Genomic DNA, 16,748 nt, shown 5'->3' on the forward strand with positions numbered 1-16,748 from the left:
CATTTGTCATTTGTGAATAAGTAAGAGTCTTCTGGCAACCATTCTGTGACTATACCAGCCACGTGCTCACAAAATTTCAAAAGTGCCCCTGACTTTTAAAGTTTGTTTACTTCTGAATCCTTGTAATGGAAGTGTGGGCTTCCATATGTAAAAATGTAAAGGGGACCTGAACAGACAATGTATAAGTTTTCAGGTTGGATTTTATTAATTTATATTGATTATTTGAGACCTTTTGGTAGTTTAAATGGAAGTTAAAATTAGTCCCTTTCAAGCTTGTCAACTTTCCTACATACGTAGTTATTTGGAGATGACCCCAGTTCATTAGCTACTACAAGGCAGGTGTCCATTTATCTACCCTCCTTAAAAAAAGTTTGCCATTTAAATGACAGCCATGAGATGTCCTCCCTATGTGACATTTTATTTTCAAAGCTCCTTTCTATTTTATTGTGTGAATTCCTCATTTTTAATGGATGTCTTGACTTTTCTATAACTATTTCATTCTATTCTTCTTATTTTTAGAGAATCAACACTCGGGAAGCGCAGCTTTGATCAAGTTCTGACTGTAGAGCTATGTGGCACTGCAGGTAAGGGCAGAATTTGGATTAAGTGTTCATTATTTTAAAAGATATAACCATAGAGAAAAGATTGTACCCAAAACCAGATTATCAGATAGTAATTCCTGTATTTAATCATTAACATGAAGGAAATGGAATCTAGGCACCTCTAAACCCTGTTAGATTTTTCCCTTCCTTGAAAAGACAACTGCAGAGCAGCACATCTTTTGAGTGACAAATATTTTGGAACCACTGTAGCCATCTTACAAAGGCAAAAGACTGAATATAAACAGCAGGGCATATCCCCAGGTCAACTGTGCGATTTGAAGGCTCAACGAAGGGGTGGGAATGTTTAAAAAAATAGACCAACAACTAACTCCTATTATAGTGATGTCTTTTTACTCTCATGGTCTTATACTGAAAGAGTTTTATCCTTTTGCTTCCTTGGGGGAGATAAGGTCTCACACCACCAACTACTCCTCCATACAAGCCTTCGGAAGAGGACCTATATAAGCCAGACATTCACCAGAGACCAGCACAGAAGACTGCTGTCATCACCAGCTCTGAGCCACAACCAATGATCAGTCATAGGCCAATTTCCAGAAAGCATCAGAAAAAGCAACCAGTGCGGACAGAGCTGTATGCTCACCTGAGTCGGTCTGCTATTCGCCCTGCTCACTCTGAGCAACATGGGGTGTTGAAACGCCCTTTCTCGCGGTCTTTTGGTGATCATGATTATTGCCAAGTCTTGAAACCTGAGTATTCGCTCCAGAGGAAGGTGCTAAGGTCTTGGGAGCCCCTGAGCCATATAGAAAGCCAACACAAGAGGCAAGTGCCTGACGTTCCCTATCAGGAGGAAAGCAACAAGAGTTTTGATAAAAGCTCAGTGAAGGAGGGCAGCAAACAGCTGAGGGACCAAGAAATCAGAGCCAGTTTGACCAAACACTTTGGTCTTTTGGACAGTGCCCTGGATGATGGGGAGGAGGCCTTGTTCTTCAAAACTCCTGAATATGATACTGTCTTTGAAGACAGCTGCAGTGAGATTGGTTCTCCATTGGAAGAGGAAGAAGAGGAAGAGGAGGAGGAATACTACATGAGTCCATTGGGTTCCAACAGATGTCTACACAGTAGTGCTCTTTCTAGGACCAATTTGCACTATTGCTCCCGAAACAGATCTGATTCAGAGTCTTCGTGTTGCAGAAGTAGGTCTCCAGTCAACCAGCAGGTTTTCAGGTACATTCATTTGCAATTAGTATTGTTTTGCGCGAAGGGTTTGAAATGGTCATAGTCAATTACATTGGTTTGCATTGTTGATTGCAATGATTCAGAGTATTGCAGATTAAAATTTCATGGACTTTAGTTACATTTTAAAATAATGCAGTGCTGTATGAATGGTTGCCCCTTCAGTCAGTCTGGGGGAATATAAGACTAAATTTCTAGAAATTTCTCAGGCAGGGTAATTTTTCCTTATTCTTGATTTGGCATTGCAGTGGGGGGGGGGCTACGTCTTATAAGGCTAATTTAAAAGACAGTGGGATGAATTCAAAAATCCTGTGAGCAAAGTAGAAAACTGGGAGGAATTATTATTACGGAATTAGTTCCTCCTCCAGACCTTGAGAATCTACTCCAGAGGATTGCCGGACCTATTAGAACTGCACCAAAAAAAGAGATACCCTGTTTAGATGGATAGAAATAAATGTAAGATTATTTGTAAAAAGATTTAAGGCCAAAACCACAGTATGACTGTGCCCTAAAAAGATTATATCTTCAGATTTTCTAATTATATAATATTTAATCATTTACATTTGCTTACCTCTTTGCTTCAATATTTGGTAGCTATCTGGCCACCTTTAAAAAAAAATCCTCTAAATATTTGTGAATCTGCAATAGCCCATGGTGTTCTGTATTGATTGTAAAATGGGTGAGGCTGTTCCGGCAAGCAAGGAGTATGTTTCTAGGAATATTTTCCTGATTAAGATTCTGATTTCTACGATTTAAAACAATTGGGTCTGTATTTCTTGTTTTCCTGTAGACGTGAAAATGGCAAGCGTGGTCAAGAGGGAAACATGAGCAGCCAGAGACTGATGGAGAAAAAGAGAGAAAAAGCCATTGTGAGTGACGTATGAACTCTCAATAAGATTTGGGATGAATGAAGTGGAAGTGGTAGGGTTTCCAATCTGATCAGATGATTCCTCTTTCTGAAACACATTTGAATTTTGGGAGGCAGGAATTTCTATTCAAGAAGGGCTAACACAGGAAGTTAGCTGGCTTTCCAAACTATTACTCTGTGGAAATGGAAGTGCATGCTGATGAGTGATAATTCTTCCTCTGCCAAGAACTCAATCTGTTGCCAGTTTCTTCATTTTATTCCCTTCCAATATGTTTCTTTTAGATAGTCTTGGCATAGGGAGAACTATCGTTCATCAGCATACACTTCCACAGTATAATAGTGTTTGGAATCTTGAAAAAGATATGGTATCATGTTTAAAAATCATACAAATAAGAGGAGATATACAGTGGCTTAAGTAGAAAAGAAAGCTGCATTTGAGGCTGGTGATTTGATATTCTGCATATCTTTTAATGAGCCAGACACAGATGCAATTAGCATATTTAGAGCTCATCTTTCTCCTGTTGGGAACTTTAAAGATGTTTAGCTGAGAAAACCACCTTTTATCGAAATACTTAGTCAACTGGTTAAAGAAGTTATCTGCTTCATGTCCTCTTGAACATATTAGTCTTCCTATTCGGGCACCCTTCATATAATTTAAAATGTTAGGACATGGTTCTTATATGAGTGGTTTGACATCCATAAATGAAAGATACCCATGCAGCATATGAATCTTTTCAGTTCTTCTGGTGAATGGGATGCCTCATCTTGAGGCTGCGTGGAAAATCAGAAATGCTTCAGAGATTTGCTGTGGTATGATTTCCTGCTCATTCACCAAACCTGGTCTCCTTGCTCTGCAAAACTCATTTTTTCTTTCCTTTAAAAGAAATTGTATGTCAGATTTAGTTTTAGGTTTTTAGATCACTTTATAGAACAATTTAAAGCTTCCAAGAAAAAAAAGTGACCAGCGTTTTTAAGCCAATAATATAATTTAGTAGATTGTTCCAAAGGCCAGAAGCTTCCATCAGTCATCTGTTACTGTGACAGGCTTGGCAAACTTTAAAAAAAATCAACAACAAAAAATTACTTCTGAATTAAATCCTTCTAAACTACTCCTGTGATTAAAAAACTACATTTTCTAATATACAGTTCATCTGTCTTAGATTTTCCATCCATTCTTTTCACAAATCAGGTTCTTTGAAAACTTGGATTGATAATAAAAAATAATAATTTTCTGACTAATGTGAGTTCAAAACCAAATGGAACAAAGGAGTTTCGGCTCCTGTCTAAAATACCAAAGGGTACTACTTTAATAGTAAAATGGACCTGGAGATATTAAGAATTTATCAGTTTAAAACATTGTACTAGGACAAGCATGAGCAATTTCCTCATGTAATTAAGAGCCGTGGAGAGCTGTGGTGGCATAGTGGTTAGAATGCATTATTGCAGACTAATTCTGCCAACTGCCAGCAGTTTGATCCTGACCAACTCAAGGTTGACTCAGCTTTCCGTCCTTATGGGATTGGTAAAATGAGGACCCAGATTGTTAGGGGCAATATGCTGATTCTGTAAACCAGTTAGAGCGGGGTGTAAAGCACTATGAAGCAATATATAAGTCTAAGTGCTGTTGCTATTAAACAGGGAGAAGGCCGTGTAGTATACATCCAAAATCTTGCCAGCAGTATGAGCTCTAGTGAACTGAAGAAGCAATTTGAAGTGTTTGGAGAGATTGTTGAGTGTTGCATTTTGACCAAGAATAAAAGGTGAGTTTTCCTTATCTCATTATTCACCCTGGCTGAAATCATGAGTATTTGTAAATTAGCTATCTTACTCTATACTTAAAATTAAAACCGGAATCCAAAGTTCATAGCTAGATAATTCTTGTTTGTAAAAACATCTCCCCTGAGGACCATGTAAACACAAAGGTTAAGTATTAATTGAACTAGTGTACCTATTAAGAAGTAACCTTTTGCTGGTTAAATATGTGTAAGGATTGCAGTGTAAAATTCATTCTTTCCTCAGCTGTATCATTTTTGTTTTGGCTAAGAAACTGCCATTAAATTCCCTCATCATTTAATTGTGTAAGGTCTAACTCTGTTGTATTGCATAGGACAGAGGTGTCAAACTCCCGGGCCACAGGCTGGATGTGCCACAGGCTGGATGTGCCACATCCACACCCGGGTTAGTGAAGGGGAGAAAAGTCACAATATGTCATGTGACGCCACTGTGATGATGCAAATTTGACACCACTGGCATAGAAGATGCAGCACTTCTTTAAGTTTACAATGGATTATTACTACTTAGCATATGTGTATGGAATTAAATTGTGCTATATACAGAAGCAGATTGAATTTGGAGTAGTTCAATCGAAGCTTGAAAGTTTTGAGCTCAAAACTCTATCTGTTTCAAATGAAAAACAGAGCATTCAAGTTAAAAGATATCCATTGTGTGTGTGTATGTACACACATATAGTTAGTCCTCGATTTACAATAGTTCATTTAGTGACTGTTTGAACTTACAATGGCACTGGAAAAAATGACCTATGACATTTTTCCACACTCACAACCGTTGCAGCATCCCCATGATCACATGATCAAAATTTGGCTGTTTAGTTGCAGTGTCCCGGGGTCACATGATCACCTTTTGTGTCCTCCTTTCGAGCAAAGAATAGGGAAGCCAGATTCCGTTAACAACCATGTTACTAACAGAACAACTGCAGTAGTTCACCCAACAACTAGGGCAAGAAAAGTCATAAAATGGGGCAAAACTAACAATGGTCTCGCTTAGCAACAGAAATTTTGGACTGAATTATGGTCATACTCAAGGACTGCCTGTATACTGTACATACATACATACATACATACATACATACATACATACATACATACATATTTTTTTTAAGTGGGTAAATTATTTTTATTCAGCATCTCTTGTCTATTGCAGATTTGTGTTTATATAAATAGGCAATATAGCAATGTATGTTCTACTGTGCAGGGGAAGGTCGATGTTTTGTAGTTTAATGGCTGTTAACTATCCTGAGTGGTGTGTAAGTGGAAATAAAAATAATAAATAGCCTGGCTGGAGTGTTCTCTTCCAAGGCAGCTGGGAGATGCCAATGTAATCACTGCAGTTTGATTAATAGACTCTTGGATCCTAATTCCTATAAAGTTTGCATGAGATTTAAACGAGATGCTCTGAGCTCCTGTTGGAGAGACACAGAACAAAAATAATGACAAATAAATAATGCTGCTCTGTTGGCTATGCTGACATTCCCTCTTTCATTATCCAGGGGAGATAAATATGGTGTCATCACATACCGGTGTTCTGAGCATGCTGCCTTGTCCTTGAAGAATGGTGCTTCTCTGTGGAAAAGAAATGAGCCATTGTTCCAACTGGCTTATGGCGGCTTTGGACACTTCTTTTGGACCAGATTTACTGATTTGGGTAAGTCAACAATCATCTTGGCCTGTTTCATCATAACAGATCTAATTTGGAAAGGGTGATTGTACTGAATCTGATTCAGACAGTATATTGCAGGGTTTCTAAAACCTTGGCAACTTCAAGCTGTGTGACTTCAATTCCCAGTATTCCCCAGCAAACATCCCTTTCTTTCTTTCTTTATTATCAAACAAAATTATATGGTCATCCAACTCACACATGATGGTCCTAATATGGATATTAATGATGGTGGACACTAAAAAATCCAAAGTATAAAATCTATACAATTCCAACAATCCTCATTTACTTATCTTATTATCGGTATTTAATATTTATTTACTATCTGATACATTTATTTCTATTTATTAGCATTGTGCTTTCTTTATACAATCAGAGATAGTGACGGGCTTTTTTTCTCCATCAGAGGTGACTGAATCAGAGCGGTTACCTGGAATCACTCACATATACTAATCATACTAATCCACTGATTATTTAACTACAGATACTGAATTAACCAGAATTAATAAGATATATGCAACACATTAAGCCATGAGTCAGTGTTTGCAAATAATAATAGCTGGGTTTGTGCCCATACTTTATTAAAATCAAAGAAAGCAGATTAAACATTCCAAGGATTTTTATATTTGCTCATTTTCACAGACCACAAGTGATTTTAATTTATTTTCCTTCATTTTAATTAAAGCCCTCCTCCCCTGAAAGGGGGCAGACAGCAACTATTGTAATTGAAGAAAATTTAAATTAATCAACTGTAACCATGAAAAATAGCACAGAGTTATGAAATCAAATATAATGCGGTCACCCAAAATAGTAATCTGATTAGGGAGAATGAATTATCCAATGTAGGCAGTTCTTAACAGCTTCCAGACAGATTGTGGCCAACCCTTTCGCTTGAGAGATAGTTTGGTTCCTTCAGCCAAATGGTTTGTGACCCATCATATTTGCTGTTCAGCCTCTTCAGAGAAGAGCACGGGGGATATCTCAACAGGCTACTCGTGATCATTAAATCCTTCCATTTTAAGAGGAAATGAAGATTTGGAGGTTTTCCATGTGGCTTGGGAATATTAGATTTAATATACACGACTTAGCTGATCATCTTGGGACCATAGAAGAAGTCCTTCCTTTCTTCCTTTCACTCCTTCCTATTTTTGACAGCATTTATTTTTTCTCTGTAGCAGATTCCAATACAGAAGAGTCCTCTCCAACTCCAGTAAAAAGCAAATATGAGACCATGGATTTTGACAGCCTGCTGCAGGAGGCCCAGGAAAGTCTGCATCGGTAACAGCCTTAACCTTTGAGGAATACCTTAATACCTCAGTCAAGGCACTTCCAATATGTTTACGTTTTCAAGAAATGATTAAATATATAATGAGAGAGAGAGAGAGACTGCTGACCCTTTAAATTGATGTTTACATTGAACAAGCTGCTTCTGTCTGTGAGTTCCCATGGTGTTAATGTTCCACTGCCACAAGTTAGTATCTCTGCTTCTGATTGGTTGTGTTAGGATGAGCCTGCAAAAGCCTTCTGTCCTCTTCTTGTCCAATCCCCTTTCTCTGACTGGTCCCATTTCCGCCGTGGAGTGGCAGCTGTGTTCACCATAACTTTTATTTCATTTTTGGTCTGTAGTGTGTGATTATGAAATTGTTAATTGTGAATAGAATCAAGATTGTAAACTAATTTTTAATAGAAGAAAGAAATATATACTTATAATGTATTTATGGCTCAGATGTACTGTAATTCAGATTTATTGTACCGCTTCCTTGATTTTTAACTATGCACTGTAATGAGGCACTTGCCCCTCAGCAGATGCAGCCTTTCCAGAATGGTTCTCTTCAGTGAGTGGCTCATCTGAAAAGCATTAAAAAAAAATCTGCTTGTCCTTGATTAGCAAGGGGGGTGTTATTGAATGGCAGTGTGGAATTGCTGTATAAACCATTATTTCCATTTGTCTGGACTGAATGCTGGGATCTCCACTCCTTAATCATTGACTGCATGAGACATGAAAACTGTGATTCTGCAGTCCAAAGCAGACTCCAAGTATTTTCCTCAGATGGCAAAAAGATTAGTGAGAAATGAGAAGGTGACAGGGTACGTTTCCCCCTCTTCCTTCATGCTGAAGTGATAACCTGTCCCCCCAGCCAAGTAAATGATGCATGAGAAAAGCCCTGCAAAAGTCCTATCTGATCAGCATCCTGTTTCCATGGAGCCACCAGGTGCTTCTCAGAAACTCACAAGCTGCCCAAGAAAGCAGTTAATCTACTACAAGTGGTAATCTAATGCCCATTGCTGCTGAGTTGAGAAGTATATAACAGCCATTATAACTAGCAGCCATTGGCCTGTTTATTCTACATGTGAAATCTCTGGTGGGACAAAGAAGATTGGAAAGTGAGCCAGAAAAGTTAAGGCTCCTAAGCATTAGACTCCACCATTGTTTCATGACATCACCATAAAGTCACAAATGTAGAACAGTTTATTTAAGTCATATCCCCAGTAGCCTCAGGAAGAGGAACAGATTTCTGGCCATCTGGTCATTCAACCAAAGCAAAATCTCTTGCCTGATGGATAACCTGGGTTTGTTTGCAAGTCCTAACAGAAAAATGGTCAAAAGCATCCTTGCACCTTGACCCAGCCCTCAGCATCAGCAGAGTATCTCTGTCCCCCTTTAAATACTGCTCTCTGCCTGAGCAAATTTGAATAAGCCATACTGTATAATATATAGCCAGTAACTGCATTCTTTTTTATTATCATTCTATATGTCTGTCTGCATATTCCTTTCTTTTGATTTGCCCATGGCTTAGAACTCTACTTATTGATCAGCTTTTCCTAAATTCAAAACCCAGAGATGTCCAGGAGAAGGGAATCAGCTTTGTGTAACTTAGGCTGATTTAAACAAATGGTTTCTGGAGAAAGAAGCCGTCGGATGGGGATAAATACATGTGGAGACCTCATGCTCATACAGTACTCTATACCAAATGCATCATTTGCCAGATGCAATGCGGCTGCTCTTGTGCTAATTCACACACAACAAAGGCTAGGGAGACACTAAATAAGCAATAGGAACATCAAGAGAGCACTTTCGAGTGGGGACCAAATAGCATTGCTAAGTCCTCCATCAGTCACCATATCCTTATTCTGTTCTTTACAAAGATGAGACCGATGGGGTTCAACCATCCCATGTAGATAAAATACAACAGCCTTAATTCTGTCGGTAGTTAGATTCTCTTCCCTTAAGGTGTCTTTAGCATCAGCATGTATTTGATTTAGAATCAAAGGACAAAAACATCCTGATCCTGCCCTAATTCTTGCTGTCCCAAAGTCTGTTTGTCTGACTAGTCCCCCATTGTCTTGATAAGGACTGTACATATCAAAAGCACCATAAGATCAAGGAATTTCTCATCCCACCCTTAAAGTTTATTTCCAGGATGCGGATGGTGATCTGGAGCTTTCATAATAATCCTGATTTCATATGGCAGCTAATATAATTTCCATGCTACTTGCAAAATTCACTGTCGCAATGAGTTTTGGCTAACAATGTCACTTTTAACATCTCTGTTTAGGAACTTATTAAAGGATTACAAGGCCATTAGATCTTCTGGTGATCAGTCCAGAACAAAGTCTGGCTAAGTTGAAGTATCTGCTATTGACAAGTGCCTCATTGTAGCTTTGCCTTTTCTGTCCTAGTATTTCCTTACCACAATGATGTTTACATGTGATTGCTATAGAGCTTACTGTAGAATGTACATAGTAACACATTTAGGGTGGGTAGGACTGTCCTGTCCTGTGCTGTACTGATGTTTTCAGAGAACAATCAAACAACAACAAGAAATAATAATAACCACCCCAGCAACTAGTAAGTGGAATTCTTCCATCTCCTGGCTCGGTTACAAAAGAGATCAAAAAGTTCAGAACTACGGTTGGTCAGAGAGATGGAAAATGCATCAAATTTTAAGCGTGTTGAAAGTGTTGAATGCAGCTGGAAAGAAAGAGTTAAAACAGTCCTTCTGCTATTTGGAAGGTGCTGCTTCTAGCCCAAACTTGCTTGCAAACGTGGCTTACCTGCTTTTATAACTCAAGTTAATTTTCAGAAGCTGGACTTGCCAGTGATATTTGGGCATGCAAGACATGCTCTTTGAAAGGAAGGAAGATCCTGTAATGCACATAGCCTCTCGATCCTAGCTGTGGGGAGAGGTGCAATAAGTGATCTTTGTTTTGCCTGAAGCCTATAAAAATATATTTTTTGTGCGAGAAACTTCACTAGGACTTTATGCAATATGCACGTATGTGCACAAACGCACACATGAATGAGAGAAAGACAATGGGGCATTGAGCCCTTCAGCATCTGCAAGTTCAGCAGTGTTGAATGTAGAACCTGAGTGGGAGGGTTTGCAAAGCACGCACATTTGTCCTGGTTACAGCATATCAATACCCGCAGCTTATGCTAATTGCTATTGGAAGCACAGCTAGTTTGCATCACCCACACAGGGAGCAATGTGTGAAAATCCTTTGTTCATATTTATTCTTACCGTGACTTGGGAAGTTGTAGTGTGTTGTAAGAAGAATTTTAGGCAAACTCCTGGATCAGAGTACAGGAAGAACAAATGCCATCCCAAATCTTTTAAAGCAGAGAGATATACTAAAGTTTGTATGAATAAATAAGTACAATGCATTAAACTTTTGGTATGTATGTAGAGCACTCAGCTACAGTGCTCCATAAATATTGTAAAGAGTAATTATGAAAGACTATTGAAGAAAAGGCAAGTTCCATATGACAAAGGAAATGATAAGTTCAAATGTATAAAATACCCAGCTGTATCTGTCTCTGAATACCAGAGTACTGAATAATAGACTTATGATCCACTAAACCAAACTCAGACTGTCATCCTGTCTCCTGATTTTGCTCCTTGTCTAGGAGTGTGAGATCCCATAGGCTTGGATAGGCAACTGATAGTCTGTGGTTATATTGGTGGGTCAACAAATCTGCAATATAACATGAGCCTTTTTTCATGCAGTAAGAGGACTATTTGTTTTCCTTAGGACGAGGAATTAAGATGAGCTTTCTATCTTGTTCCAGCCATCCTTGCTGCTAATATGTTCTGGCAGATTCCTCCTAAGGGCAGTTATATCCAGCACATTTTGATTCTCCAAGGCTAAAAATGACTGTATGCTGCCTCTCAGCTTAGGGGATTCATTTCTGAAGGCATCGTGTTCTTTGCCCCTTTCATAAAGAGTTTGCTGCTGGGGTCCTTTCTGCAAAGTTTGCCTAACTTTCTTCCGTCCTTGTGTTAATTATATGCATAATGCCAACACCCCCATGTTCATGGGGCAGGCCTAGCCATAACGATGAGCAACAGAAGAAATCAAGATCTTGTGAGAACACATGAGAAACCAAATAAAGAAGAATCAATTGTCCAGGGTTTTTCGGAACAAAAGGGTGTATTAAGAAAGGCAATCATGAGGGAGACATTTATTTTTTTAAACAAAACTATATATGTTTGTAGGTGTGTGTATGTTTGTGTGTATGAAAGAGAGAAAGAGAGAGAAAAATCCCTCCTGATTTTTTTTATAGATTTTTTTTAATTTTTTAATTTTGGAAAATCAGGAGAAATACCTTAAGGATAGGAATAAGTCACAAGCCATTTATTTTCTCTTGATCCTTTAATAACGATTGCTTTATGTGAAACACAAGTCAATATTGATAAGTCAACTGAAAACTTTGGCAGAAGTAAGACAACAGTGTTGTAAAGAGACTGCACAAGAAGAACTGGATTCTGTATCTTATTTTCACTGCCAGTTATTCGAACAGTTGTCTTGTTTTCCCTCTGACCTATTCTACCTCCATAAAACTGATATCGGCTTTCTCTTTGTTTTTGTGGTGAACACTCAGTTTTCTCAGTAGCCCATTCAAAAAGCCATACAGGAGTCGGTATGAGTGTGTGCATGGCTGTGTTTAATATGGCATTAATTTACTATATGAAAATAGGAAGCAGTTTAGCATTTCCTCGGTTTATTTTTTACAAGATAGTCCATGTGTGATATTCTTTACCAATGTAAGCATACCAATCCCCATTTTCATTTCCATGTTTTCTGAACTTTTTGGAAAGAGCTATTTCTTTTCTCATTTGTGCAATTTGACTTTTTTTAAAAAATAAATCCCTACAGTATATCACCGATACCCATATAGCATTGGGGAACGCCCCTTCCCATATTTTTGTGTATGATTTCAAGAACCTCTTTGTTTTGAAGAAGGTGTTCACCCTCCTTATCAAAAACAACTAGGGGCTTATTATGCATTCTGCATTGTATTTCTGATTAGCCGAAGAACATGGCCTAACAGTGAGCAGCTGCAAAAGGGTATTACTAATTTATTCTAAGACAAATGCTATAAGAATGTAATATATATAAAGATGTTTTAGGGCATATGTTGAGCAAAATGGCTTAGATTGTCAAAGCCTGTGTGGGAGTTCACATGATGAATTGAACTTCCCTATTATGCTTATAGAGGTAGTCCTTAATAATTCATTTAATGATCATTTGAAATTACAATGGTACTGGAGAAAGCGACTTATGACCATTTTTCAACCTTATGACCATTGCAGCAACCTCATGGTCATATGAACAAAATTCAGGTGCTTGGCAACCGACTTGTATTTATGATAGTTGCAGTGTCCTGGGTCATGTAATCATCAACCTTCTGACAAGCAAAGTCAATGCGGATGCCAGATTCCCTTAATAACTGTGTTAGTAACTTAACAACTGCAGTAATTCATCTAACAACTGTGGCAAGAAAGATTGTAAAATGGGGCAAAACTCACTTAACTGTCTCACTTAATAACATAAATTTTGGGCTCAATTGTGGTCATAAATTGAGGACCGCCTGTATACGGAAACCAATAAAGTTAGTTTTGGGAAGAGTCTCTTAATATTAGGCCAGGTTTTAAATGTCCCGGGTGTAATATTTAAATCTCACTTATGTAAATCTCTATTATTAAAGGCATCACCTTGTCACTCTTAAGATTCAGCCCAGGTAATCCTGAAAGCATGCCCACATTATCTGCATCAATCCTAGGTTCATTTGTCGAAGAGAATGATGCATCAAGTCAGCCTATGAACCATTGTGTGCAGAGAGCTGTACAGGAATAGGAGCTGACCCAATTTTCGGTTGCGTTGCCATTGCTGCAGGCTTCTCAAATCATTTGGCAGCTTTGGAAAAAAATAGACCTCTCCATCTGCACAGAACCCTGTGTGCATCAAAATGCACCCTGACCAGTTCAGAAAGGTGCTGTATTTTGAGGAGGGTCACAGCACCACTGAAAAGCAGATTTCTTATAATAGTCTCTTTTTTTTCTTTTTTCCATTTCCTCATGTGTATGATGCCAATTACAAGACAAACCACTGGAAAGACTGATTTTAGTACAGGAGTTGGTGCTTTAGGAAGCATTATTTCACACAAAGATGAATTCATGCCCCTCTTTGCCATGTGTGTTTATGTGTGGATGTGAGGCAGAGCGTGTGAAGGAGGCTAAATTGATGCATTTTTTAGAGAAAGGTGTAAGAATTTCACCTAAAAGAGGGGCACATTTGCTATATGTTATTTATAATAAAAATTATAAAATAAAGATTTTACTGAGGGTTGGTTTTTTTTCTTTTCTTTTCTTTTCTGGAGAACACTGCTAATAATTAGAAGGGCCCAATTCTGCCATGTTTTTACAAATATTAACTGAGTGGTAACTTACTTCTGGGTAAGTAAAGACAGCAGAATTGACTCCTTCGTAATCTATACAATCAAGTTTTTAGTTTGGTGTTTTAAAAGAGTAGAAGATTTTAATATTTCACTTATTTTCCCCCCAGTCGTATTCTGTTTTGTCCTTATTTATGTAATATATTTTAACCTTAATTGGCATACATTTTATGCCTTTCTTTTGTTATTGTCATTTTTTAAATAAATATTTCTTTCTAGTGTGATTTCAACGTCAACCTTCTAAATAAGAGAATGTTTTCTTGTATTTTTACATTGTCAGATTCTATAGTTTCGTAGATGATTTAACCAAATTGCTCAATGTATTCTCTATATCTATCTAGTGAGTATATAAAAGTTCTATTTTAAATTATGTAAATACTTCAGAACTGGCTTCTTTTTGAGACTCCCCCATTGCGGAGTTAATTGTTTACATCACAAAGACTGTAGACTCTCTACATTCATGTACTGTAAATAGTGAAGTGATCTGCCTATAAATAAATAAACCATAACAAATATACCATAAAGTTCATCGTGTTTAGTTTGATTGTAATTCTGTGTGGAACTGTACATATGCTCAATGAGTGGTTCAAGTCATGAATTTCTGTGTTGGTTAAGCTACAACCTGTGGTTTGCAACAAAAAATTGTTATACTTGCCTATACAGAGCTACACAAGATTTATATAGCTCCAGTATATTCAGTACAACTTACTCTCAGTAAGTATAATGTATATAAATTAGATATGCAATCATTTGAAGATTAACTGCTTAATTTTAAGGTGTATGGTTATCCTGACTTTGCTATTTAATTAAATGTTTTTATGTCGAGAGTTTTTACATGTGAGAATCACTGCTTAATTGTCAGCTTATCAGAATACATATTAATTACACTCAAAATGTTGATTTACCTCCAGTCTCTTCTTTCATCATTTCTGTTTTTGACAACTTAATAATAGGGCTTATGTTACAGCTTCACACTATTGCTGATGATAAAAGGTATAGGCCTGCAGGCCTTCTAATCACCTGAGAAATTAGTGAAATGTTGCTGATCCTGTCAGATGCATTCTTTATAAATGTGGCTTTGAAGATTTATTGGTTCACAGATCCTGAAACAGTGGGCTATTCTGACATCCTCTCCAGTTAGTTATATTACAATCTAGAACAAAAAATGAATTGGATTACCCCCTAACTCAAACACTTTCAGTTGTTCTTGCATATTCCTATGGACTTCCTGGGTTAACTTCCTGGGTTCTCATTAACCTGGGACATTTAAATTCTTGGATAGGTGTAAGCAGGTAAACAGGACTTAATGATTCTGCCTCTTTAAAAACTCTTTAATTTTGTTTAAAAAATTCTTACATTTTAATGTTAGAGTTATGCTGTTTTTAAATTTTCATGTTTAATTGTATATTGTCCAGAGTCCCTCTTTGAAATGTGAATAAACAAACAAACAAACAAACAAATACCATAATAGTAAATAGGGAAGGGATCTATCTGGGATTATTACTCTTACTGCAAATATGCAAAAATGTTCTTCATACCATAGAAACTTGGTAAAATATTGACAAACAAACCTCAAGGCATCTGTTCCTGGAACATGCTGCATGTTGATTCTAGGTCACAAAGGAGAGAAGTGACAAGTTTGAAGAAAGGTTCTTTCAGGTACCTAATACCAGAATGCACAGAGTAAAAACTTTAAAACCCTTATGGAAAAATGACAGCATTCCTCCATAATACATTACTTTAGCGTGCATGGAATGATACTTTCCAGCTGACCCTACATTGCAGATACTACAATGAGGGAGTACTATCTCCACAGGGAAACTTGATGATACACTTGTATGTGCCTTTAAATCACTTGGATGTGCCTATATATCCACCAGGAATCTAGTTATAAATCCTTCCCACTGTTTTCTCTGGAGCAATCAAGAATCTGAGGTAACACAGTTTTAACTTTTTTTTTCCTCATCACACTAGTGCCAAGATGCAATCTTTAATTCATTACTTTTTTTCCAACTGGAATCCAATTTTTAAAAAAGTTAGATAGACAATATGATGACTATTTTCACTCACCCTCATGCCCACTTTTCCTTCCACAAATATCTATCTATCTATCTATCTATCTATCTATCTATCTATCTATCTATCTATCTATCTATCTATCTATCTATCTATCTATCTTATACATAGATACATAGATACATATAAATATACATGTAGAGCGATAGATGATTGTATCTCCTGATATAGAGATGTTTCCTGATAGTCATCCTGCTATTTCTTCTATAAGACACACTCCTAAAAAAAAGCAATTAAAATGAATATAACAATACCCATTCCTAGTTTTGATAGTGTGCAACAAGTGAATCTAGTCCCAAAACAGAAGCCTTCTATACTGTTAGCCAAGGTGTTTTCTATACACCAACAGCAGCCCTAAGGATTGTGCTGCTTTTCAGGTAACTGCCTATGCTTGAAATTTATATATAGTATCCAAAAGTAAATAAGTCATGGACTTGAGATGTTTCTCCTCTCTTGCCCACTTCCCAGGATATTATTCTAGATATTGCATTGTTTCTGAAATTTTGCTCATTATGCAAACAATAAAAACACTATGGTTCTTCTAAAGCAATGGTTCTCAAAGTGGGTAGTACCGCCCCCTGGGGGGTGGTTGGATGACTTAGGGGGGCGCTTAGGAGTGCTGGGCGAGGCCCCTGCACAGGACGCAATTCTGCCTGGGGCTCTGTTGGCCGAGTCATCTGAGCACTTCCGGCAGGCGTGAAATTCAGTCTAACTTCCCAAAGACTGGAAGGATTTTTCGCTCGCTTTCTCGCTCACTCAGGAGGCATACAAGCAAATCAGGCTGGGGGGGGGGGGCAAAGGGTGGCCGAGAAAGAAG

The 16,748-nt window shown here is 37.7% G+C and overlaps 1 protein-coding gene across 4 annotated transcripts in view; it reads left to right on the top strand.

Moving 5' to 3' along the window:
- Nucleotides 1-14,370, top strand: part of PPARGC1B (PPARG coactivator 1 beta) — a 124,200-nt gene extending 109,830 nt beyond the window's left edge. For 2 of the 4 annotated variants that reach the window (XM_087709642.1, XM_087709643.1), the window contains exons 7-12: nucleotides 520-584; nucleotides 1,013-1,787; nucleotides 2,587-2,665; nucleotides 4,303-4,424; nucleotides 5,951-6,105; nucleotides 7,293-14,370. In XM_087709642.1, coding sequence (XP_087565768.1) covers nucleotides 520-584; nucleotides 1,013-1,787; nucleotides 2,587-2,665; nucleotides 4,303-4,424; nucleotides 5,951-6,105; nucleotides 7,293-7,399 — 1,303 coding nt within the window. In that variant the 3' untranslated portion in view covers nucleotides 7,400-14,370. The remainder of the gene's footprint in view (nucleotides 1-519; nucleotides 585-1,012; nucleotides 1,788-2,586; nucleotides 2,666-4,302; nucleotides 4,425-5,950; nucleotides 6,106-7,292) is intronic. The other 2 variants (XM_087709644.1, XM_087709645.1) reach the window with 1 other exon arrangement.
- The last annotated feature ends 2,378 nt before the right edge of the window (nucleotides 14,371-16,748 follow it).

The sequence above is a fragment of the Thamnophis sirtalis genome, unplaced genomic scaffold, assembly GCF_051295495.1.
Source record: "Thamnophis sirtalis isolate CommonGarterSnake01/CBP01778 unplaced genomic scaffold, rThaSir2_p1.2 scaffold_3, whole genome shotgun sequence".
Taxonomy (NCBI): Eukaryota; Metazoa; Chordata; class Lepidosauria; order Squamata; family Natricidae; genus Thamnophis; species Thamnophis sirtalis.